This window comes from Austrofundulus limnaeus, unplaced genomic scaffold, assembly GCF_001266775.1.
Source record: "Austrofundulus limnaeus strain Quisiro unplaced genomic scaffold, Austrofundulus_limnaeus-1.0 Scaffold75, whole genome shotgun sequence".
Taxonomy (NCBI): domain Eukaryota; kingdom Metazoa; phylum Chordata; class Actinopteri; order Cyprinodontiformes; family Rivulidae; genus Austrofundulus; species Austrofundulus limnaeus.
In genome coordinates, this window is record NW_013952477.1 from 1,509,546 (window position 1) to 1,519,165 (window position 9,620).

Consider the following 9,620-nt stretch of genomic DNA (forward strand, 5'->3'; position numbering starts at 1 on the left):
ATATATATATATATATATAAGAGAAAGTTGTATTGTTTCTGCATTTATAATACGTTATAAACCAGGATTGAGCATGTCCTACTTATTTCACTTATTCATCTGCTCCAACACACCTGATTCAGTCATTAAATAAGCCTGTTAATCACACATCATTTAAATCAGGTGTGAAATATAAACATGCAGAATAAGTGGCCCTCCAGGATCTGGATGTGACACTCCTGTTATTGACTGTATTTAAGCTTACCTTCAAAAAATAAAGTTGGTTATCTTTATGTAAAATGGACACAACCACAGAATACAATGAAGTGTTTTTTCTCTAAAAACATTTTAAATGGTCATATTTACAAAAACAGCTTTACTTTTGTGTTTTTTTTTATTTAATTTTTTTGCTTGTTTGATTTTAATCAAACATTTTAGTAAAGCATGAGCACTTGTTACATTTATTTATTTAGTTAGATCAAATTAAGATGGACTGAAGACTTGATTAGAATATAAAACTTGTAAAACAAACATTCCTCTAAAATAAAACTGTGCATGTGAGAGGAGACTTTGATTTATAGTAGAGCTTATTAATCATTTAGAGCTGATCAGATCAAAGAGCTAAAAATCCATTGTTGGCACRAACTAAAGACACTGTAATTTCCCTAATTTAAACTTTTCATTATTGGAGTTTATAGACATAAGCAAATAATATTTTACATTAAACAATCATTTGCTATTTTTTAATGAATTTGATTTGTAATCTGGTACCAAATCTGATGTGAAATCTCTTTAAATGTAATCCACTTTCACTTTTCAAAATAATGCTGATATGTCTTCATAAATACTAAAAAAACAATTTGTTGTATTCATGAAACATATTCTAAAACAATAAATTTTAGTTATTTTAATATTACAGATGAGTTAAGTCGTTTTTTTTTTCATTCAACAAAAACAAATCAACACAAATATAGACATGTATTTATCTGCCTCACCAGTACCTTGATGAAAAAGCTTTCTTGTCATGCACAATAGGTGAACGCACGGTTCCAGTAAGTTCACAATGGCAGTATTACAAGGTCAGCTCGGAGGTTTCGCCTGGCTCAGCAAAGACCTGCAGGGCTGCAGGGCGTTCTGCTCAGCTGACGGGGCTCTTTGCTTGTTCACCGGGCTCTTTCTCGAAGGGGCCCCTGTGACCGAGCCATTCAGGAGCTCTGGCCATAAATGACAGAGGTGAGCGGCACATTAAGCACTGCATTCTCAAAAAAAATAAATTAGCATCAACTTTGGAGAGCAGCCAAAATGCCAGGAACAAAAGGTGAGAAACATTTAACAAATAATAATAATAATAATAAACATTAAACGCATTTGTTGAATATTAGATAATAAAAACTAAAAATGAAATCATAATTAAAAGACAAAGCCTTTAGATGTTTAATGAACCTGTTTATGTGAGTCTTATTATTCCACTATGTTCAGGTAATAAATCGGACAAGAAATCAGCTACCAAGGTGGGACAAAAAATTCTTTGTTAACATTTTTGACCATTTTTCTTCATTTGAACTTGACTAATATTACTTTCATCTCACAGCAACCTCAGAGTCCTAAAGAGCAACCGAAGAAAGGTGATCAGAAAGGAGATGACAACAAGAAGCAAGGAGGTAAGCATTTACAACTTCAGTTCAYGAAGAGCTTGGAACATCGTGTAAATGCAAAACAAAACAAACAACAACAAAAAAAAAAAAACAGAATGCAAAGCTTATAAAACCAGATTTTATTCACAATAGAAATTAGTGAATAAAATAAAATTATGCCATTAAAAAATAAATGTAATTTTAAAATTATGGTAGCCAGAAAAGTTGGGACAGGAGCAACAAAAGGCTCTAAAGGTCGGTAACTTTAATGAGAAACAGATGGGAGAGTATTTATAAATAAATAACTTCATTGGCAACAGGTGGGGACTGGATATAAATTAACATTTTAGAAAAGAAGAATCTGTTGGAAGTAAAGGTGGGAAAAGGTTATCCTGCATCTAAAAAGAGTGGCGCAATTTCAGAATAATAAGATTTCAAATATCTGGAGAAATCTCTGCGTTCAAATGACAAAACTGAAAGTCATTATTCAAAACTGCATGGGCTCAGCAACACTTCCACAAAACGTTGTCTCTAAAAACAATTCATCGTGCCATACACAAGTACTGGTTAAAGCTCTATCATGCAAAATAAAAGCCATATGTGAGCACCATCTAAACACAGCTGTGGGGCAAAGCTCRTTTAAAATGAACTGAGGCAAAGTGGAAAACTGTTCTGTGATCAGACAAATCTAAACTTTTAATTTCATTTGGAAACCACATTTTTTCACACTAAAGAGGAGAGGAACCATCCTCCTCGTTAGCAATCAGTTTAAAAGCCTGCCTCTCTGACGGTATGGGGGTGCATTAGTGTGTCAGTTATGGAAATGCACCATCACTGTATATAAAGTACATTAAGGTTTTAGAACATTATACTTCTATTAATACGTCTTTATTTCAGGGAGGGACTTGCAGATTTCAGCAAGACAATGCTAAACCCTATAATAGATTCATTACAACAACATGGACTGTTAGTAGAAAAGTCCAGATGTTGAACTGGCCACCAGGACTGCTGAACACCTAGAATGAGACAGAAACAGAGCTCTGTCCTCCAAAAGCTTTAGTAACCATCAACTCAGTTCCAAGAAGATTAAAATCACATTTGTTCTTTAAAATGCTTCTTAGTTTAAACATTTGGCATGTTCATAATGTTCCACTGTGAATAAAGTATGGATCTATTAGATTAGCAAATATTTGCATTGCTTTTATATTTTACACTTTAGACTTTTTATTATCATTTATGGAAAAGTGTCTGCATTCTAACGCTGCTTATCTGTGTTAAAAACAACAAGCGTGGACGTGACGTGTGACTGCTTTGTCCCCAGAGAAGATATCTGTCTGTTTTCTTCCCTCGCAGGACAGCCGAAGGGAGAGAAGCAGTAATTTCCAGGCATTCGTGAAGATGGCTTTGGAGACGCTGCTGGGGTCCTGCCGCCGTAAACACGGGGGTCCTCGGGGTAGACAGGGCTGAGCGTCCCTCCCCTCTGCACTTTACTGCCCCCTCCGACCCCAGATGGGGGCTGCTGTGTGGCCCTGTGACACAACATCTGCTCGCCTCTCACAGGAGCAGAAACCTGATCTTCATTCATCAGCATCTGCTGCAACTCTGATCCTCTCAACTATTTTTATCCAACTCTTCCTTTCTGGAAATTAAGAAAATAGTTATCTAAAGAAAAAAAATGTTTTTGCAACTTGCCCCTGAAACCCACCTTCACTGACTATAAGATAAGTGTAAATTATTTTSTGTAAATAATGAATGAAATAAAAGCAATCTATTAATTACATCAGTTTGTATGCATGGTGCCTTGCAAAAGTATTCACACCCCTTAAACCTTTCGACATTTTGTTACATCACAGCAGGGCTATTCAACTAAATCACTCCAGGGGCCACAGTTACTGCAGGCCAACAGCACAGGGGCAGAATATCCRGCAATTAAAATCATTATGGAAATAAACGGTTTATTACAAAGATCTGTTCCCTTTGAAATAGTTTATTTTGCTGCATTTAATCATGGAAACATCATACAGGACCATATGTAATAAAGGTAGTGACAAAAAACAATATCAAAAACAAAAATAACACATTATACCTCCAATTTAACACAATGTTTTTACATCTCTGACATCTAAAATTTTTTACCCCATTTTTTTCATAGTTTTATTTTTGACTGCTTGTAGTTTTAACTGTCTTTGATGTTCATAGAGATTTTTACCAGCTTTTAGCCAAGATTCTGACATTYCTGTAGACCCAAAGCATATCTAACTAAAAGAGCTTATAGTAAAGTAGAAAAYCGGGAGTTTGGGCTTGAACTGGTGGGCCAAACTTTCATCACTCGCCCGTTGAATAGCCCTGCACAACCACAAAACATATTTTACTGGGATTTTATGTGATCAACCAACAAAAGTAGTTCATTGATTGTCAATTGAAAGCAAAACTATACATGGGTTTCAAAATATTTATGCAAATAAAAATCTGAAAAGCACTTCTATCAGATACCCCTAAAATCCACTGTAGCCGTCAAAAGTCACCCCAAAAGTAAAGACACCCATTTATAATTTAATCTCAGCATAAATCCAGATGTTCTGTGAAGGCCTCAGAGGTTTGGTACAAAACATTAATGATCAAACATAAAGACCAAGGGGAAAACAACACACAGGTCAGGGATAGGACTGAGACATTTACAGCAGAGTTAGGTTCTAAAATACCCCAACCCATCTCATGGAGCTCTGCACAATTTATCATTCAAAAACTAAAAGACGAACAGCAAACCTCACCAAGACATGGCCATCCACCTAAACTGATTTATCAGGCAAGGAGACAAATAATTCAAGAAGCAGCCAAAATACCCCATAGAGGAACTGCACTCTCACTTGGTTGGGACAATCTGTGGACAGGACAAGCATTGCACTCCATWGCACTCCACAAATCTGGCTTTTATGGAAACGTGGCAAGAAGATAGCTAAACCAGAGGTCTTGTTTACAGTTTTGCAGGGACTTAGTGAACATGTGGACGAAGCTGCTACGCTTAGATCAGATCAAAGTGGAACTTTTTGGTCTAAAATTGTAAAACTAACCACACATTAGCCTGAATGCACCATCCCTGCAGTGAAACATGGGGGTGGCAGCATCATGCTGCGGGGATACTTTTCTTCAGCAGATAAGTTGGTCAGAGCTGAAGGGAAGATAGATGGAGTTTATAAAAAAATCTAATAGAATGTTAAAAAATAGATAAAATTTGTCTGGCCCATTTCTGGCTTACGCACCAAAACTCAGCCCAGATACTGCAAAAAATGACAGTCCTTTGGTGGCCCAGATAAAGTTTGCTAGAGGTGGTCCATGCGTGGGCCACCACCACATAAACCGAACCACATCTAGGGCCAACAGTGACATGCCATCTTAAAAAGAGTGCCATCATTGCCTGGCCCACATCCGGTTGAAAGACCACAGCAGTCAGCCAGCAGTGTTAGCTTGCTCTGGCCCACACCAGTCTGCAATGTGTCTATTTGAGATTGAGGCCAAGGGTCACCTGCCAACAGGACCAGTCAAAAYATCCAGTTAGGGTTTGGGTTAGGGTTAACCTCAACCCATTAGGGCTAAAATAAAATGGGTTTGATTGAAGCTTATTCAAATGTTAGAACGGCTCAGTCAAAGAATCTGTGGCAAGTCTTGAAACACTGATCAGATGCTCTTTGTCCAAACTGACTCAGCAGCAGCTATTTTGGAAAGGATGGACAAAAAAATTGTTTCTAGATGTGCAAAACTTTAGCCTGGTTTAAACCAGACCCTGTCCTTCACTTTGCTTCATACTAGGGTCTGGACTTGATGCATAGAGAAGTGATTCTTGCAGGAGGCGTGGCCTCCGCTGAAGCATATATGTGTTGTCGCTGTGACGGAGGCTAAACTAAGAAGCTAACCTGAAATTGCATGTGTTGTAAACAACCCTACTGAGAGGAGAAAAGTACCAAGCCGAACGAGACGGCTGTAAATGAGATTTGCTGCTTTGTCAGACAAATTTAATTTAATTTGGAAGCCTTATCAACACGGACAGGCTTCATTCACTTCCTTCACTGCCGTATGCTAAAATAACTAGCAGACACTGCGCAGAACACGACGTCATTCAAAACTCCGCCTTCTGTTCTCTGATTGGCCCAGGTAAAATAAACTACAAGCAGACTCTGCACAGAAAATTGATGTTCTGTTCTCTGATTGGCCCGGCTAAAAATCTGCCAGCGAAATCCTTGTCAATGGGAGAAATCCCAGACGGAGCAGAGAAGGGAAACTAGAATTGACGGAGCTGCATAGGAAGGTAAGGGCCAGGCTAGTAAAACTTAGAAACACCCTGAAAGACCAATTTTACCAAAAGTGGTTCTACAAAGTATTGACTCAGGGAGGCTGAATACAAATGCATGCCACATTTAGCAGATTTTTTTATTTTTTGGTAAAACATTTTTAAAACCATCGGCGATGGACCCTCCAGTTCACAACAATGTACTACTTTGTGTTGCTCCATCACATAAAACCTCAGTAAAATACTGTAAAGGGGTATTATGCAAAATTTACTATTTTTAGCTTTGTACCATGTTATGTCATTACCTCATCAAAAACATAACCAGAGTGTTGCTTTGACTCATTCAGGCATGTTTGAGAAAGCCTTGAATCTCCTGTGGCCATGTGGTGCTGCCTGAGCGCTTGCTGGTACAAAGCTCCGCCTATTTACACAAAGCTCCTCCCTGGAGCTCAGTCTGCAGTCGAGCTCCCGCCCCACAGAGCACCCCTCCCCTGAAACACTGCTGTGAAGACGTGCTGAAGTGGGAGTGTCAGAAATGGTAGGTTCTTAAAGAGACAGAGGCCATTTTCAAGGTGTTTAGGTGATGCTATGATGCAAAGTCAAAATTATTTTTGATATATACAGCGTTGTTATAACAACTGAAAGTAACATAGTTGCTTGATTGTGGTATAGAATTGAACGATGTGCCTGGAAAACACATAATGCCTCCCGCTTTGAAATGTATAATTCTAGCTTGACAAAATGTGGAAAGGTCCAAAAGGTATGGATATTTCAAAGGTTTTTACCTCAAAATCTAACATCTCACACCATCTCAGAACTACTTTCATCAAAAACAGAGACAACGTTCCTGGTTTCATGTAAAATTTTATAAAAATATCACAGGTGTGCCTTCACATTTACAGGAACCAAACATCAAACAGAAAGTAAATATCAGAGGAAAGAAAATTTACAGTATTTGCTGTGGACGTCTGCAGATACCGAGCTGTAACCAAACGTCGGCGCGCCTGCTTCAAGAAGATTGTTTTCACATTTTGATTTTCACATTTTCTGATGCACTTCCACAAAATCTTTCATTAGTTACGATCACACAAGTTAATCCTTAAAATCAGCTGTTAGGGGAAAGACTCTAAATAACATACTGTTCATATTAAAATCTCTGTACAAAATTGGAGTTTTATGATTTTTAACTATGCAATAATACATTGTAAATACCTTGACTTTAACTTTTATTTTAGGCTGAGGAGAGTTAAAACACAAATAAATTTTTTTGGAGGGAATTAGTTAGCTTCATAGAAATATTAATGTAACACAACAAAATCCAAACACTATAAGGATACTTCCACTACAAAACCTAATTCATAGACTTTATAATTAATTTGAATTACATTGTATATAAAGTTCACAAAAAGAGGAAACTACTATTGTTAACAGTAAAACCATAACCAGTGCTGTCTTCACACAAAGTAAAAAAAMCCCCCCACAAATTTAAGAGTTTTAATGAGTTTCATAATTTATTATATACTGTATTCCTTATTGCCAGCAAATCTGGAGACCAAAACTAACACTAATCTTACAAAACACTCTTTGTCATGAAGATTTAAAATAGAAAATGCACCTAGCACAAACAGAATGTGATCACAATCTAAGAATATGACTCACTGCTGGTTTTAGGACATTTTCTGAAAATGTTTTCAAAATCAAAGAATGAGGCCAGTGTTCTATTCAGTTTTTGATTGTGCTTTCTAACAGAACAACAACCAGGCAGCCGAGATTTAAAAAAAAGGTTGGGTTTTAAGGTTTAAATGCTGTAAAAAGAAAGAAATCAGAGAGACCTGAGAAGTTACATAACTTCTGAAGAAATTTAGATGGGCACCAATCCATTTACTGTCTGAAACTCTAACATCCATCATTTCTTCTAAAATAATAGTAACATTGCCAGTTTTTAATGAAACAAACGCAGAGCATACATTAGGCCTCAAATTGTCACTGTGCAAAAACTACAAGTTGTATTTATAAATACCCTGAACTCTGAGTAATCCTCCTGTATGTCCTTTTTATGTCTACAGTGTTTTAATTAGGCGATACAGTATAAGCATATATAGAGATATAGTCCTTTCAATGACTCCTGTGTATCGTCACCAGTGCATGTTCTCATAAAATGATGAAAGCTGTGCTCTGCATTTGACCCATAACACGAGATACAACCAGGTGGAGCAGCTAGGTAAGCACCCGATGAGCAGCTAGAGATTGGGTGTCTTGCTCAAGAACACAACAAAATGAGGGGATGGTGGGAAGTCGAACCTGGGACTTTCTGGTCCCAAGTCAGCTGCCCTACCACTGCATCACCGTTACGGGAATCAATGAGATTTGCACGCTCAGATGGATTTGAGAATAAATATATGTTCTTACAGCCGTATAAACATTGGGTGCAAGAAGACAGAAATGCCTACATTTTGAAGCATAAACTGTAAAAAGTGTAAAGACTGAGCTAACAGAATTTGTCTTTAAAGATTACGTACAGTTTAAAAGCTGACCATGTCCTGCTTGTTTTACCAAAGTCTCATTTTTGTTTATTTCCACAAATTTTGTCTACACTAAAAGATGTACTGCTACCAAAGTTCAAGCTGATTTATCTAAAGCTGCGTGAGGAATGGTGACAAAAACCTGCGACAAAAACTGAAGTATAAYAGCAAAACAGTAATAAAAGTATTTTTAATGCTTAACCACTGGCGTCTTGTTTGGAGGTTTTGCAGACAGCAACGTAAATTGAATAAAATTGCATTTATTCCTCCTTCCTCTTGTTCCACTTGTCTGTCACGCTGGTTTGTGATTAAGCTCCTCTGACAGAATGACATACAGGCAGCCGAGGTGAAACACTGCGGCTTTAAAGGCCGACAAAATGAGAAAGCGTTCAGAAACATAATGGCATAATTGATTTTGGTCATTTAACTGGATTTACTGACTATAAGAAGACCACAAAAAGTCATCAGCTTTATCTTTCTAACAGAAGTGGCACTGCAAAGCAATTGAGCTGAGAGGATATCACATCTGGAGGACATCTGCCTCGAGTGTGCACAGAGGAGCAGCCGATCTGAGCTGTGCTGATAGCTATTGATTAGGAGCCTTGGTGAGACGGTGGTAACTGCTGTCGCAGCGGGGGGTGGGGGTGGGGGGTGGGGTTCAACAACTGTAGCTCAGATAAAGAAAAAGATGTGATGTGGCGAAAGAAAAAAGGAGCCACAGGGTTTTCTCTTAGCGGGTATAAAAAACTATAGTCCCCAGCAGGTTAGCGTTCCACATGCCAACCGGGCGACCTGAGCTCTCAGTTGGTTTATTGTTATAACATGAAGGTGGATTTTTGTTCTCTTCGGTTCAACGCAGGATAAAGTCACAGTGCAGAAGAGGATTATGGGCTTCTCGTTATTTGCTCCCCTCACTTCTTCTGTTTTTATTAGAGAATGAGGCGGTACAGTACCCAGCATCCAAACGTGACCCAGTGGCTAGTCCAGCTCAGCTCTGACCACTTCTGAATGGTGTGGTGGGTGATGTCATCCTGCAGAGGAGACAATATAACTTAGATACCTAAAAGAATGATGCACAGACTTGTTGCAGTAAAATATTTTGTGAATGTAAAACCGTGGCACCAACATTTTAGATTTTCTGAACATATAACCCTTCTGTTACACACACACACACACACACACACACACACACACACACAC

General features: G+C 38.0%; 1 protein-coding gene and 1 long non-coding RNA gene across 3 annotated transcripts in view; one reads left to right on the plus strand and one right to left on the minus strand.

Moving 5' to 3' along the window:
• The first annotated feature begins 1,218 nt into the window (after positions 1-1,218).
• On the plus strand, positions 1,219-3,393 carry LOC106519340 (uncharacterized). Its single transcript, XR_001310435.1, has 4 exons — positions 1,219-1,297; positions 1,459-1,490; positions 1,571-1,640; positions 2,967-3,393. It is a non-coding gene; the product is annotated as an uncharacterized LOC106519340 (long non-coding RNA).
• Positions 3,394-6,742: 3,349 nt separating this feature from the next.
• Positions 6,743-9,620, minus strand: part of LOC106519341 (porcupine O-acyltransferase) — a 10,802-nt gene continuing 7,924 nt past the window's right edge. For both annotated transcript variants that reach the window (XM_014010971.1, XM_014010970.1), the window contains one exon: positions 6,743-9,451. In XM_014010971.1, the coding sequence (XP_013866425.1) occupies positions 9,350-9,451 (102 nt within the window). In that variant the 3' untranslated portion in view covers positions 6,743-9,349. The remainder of the gene's footprint in view (positions 9,452-9,620) is intronic.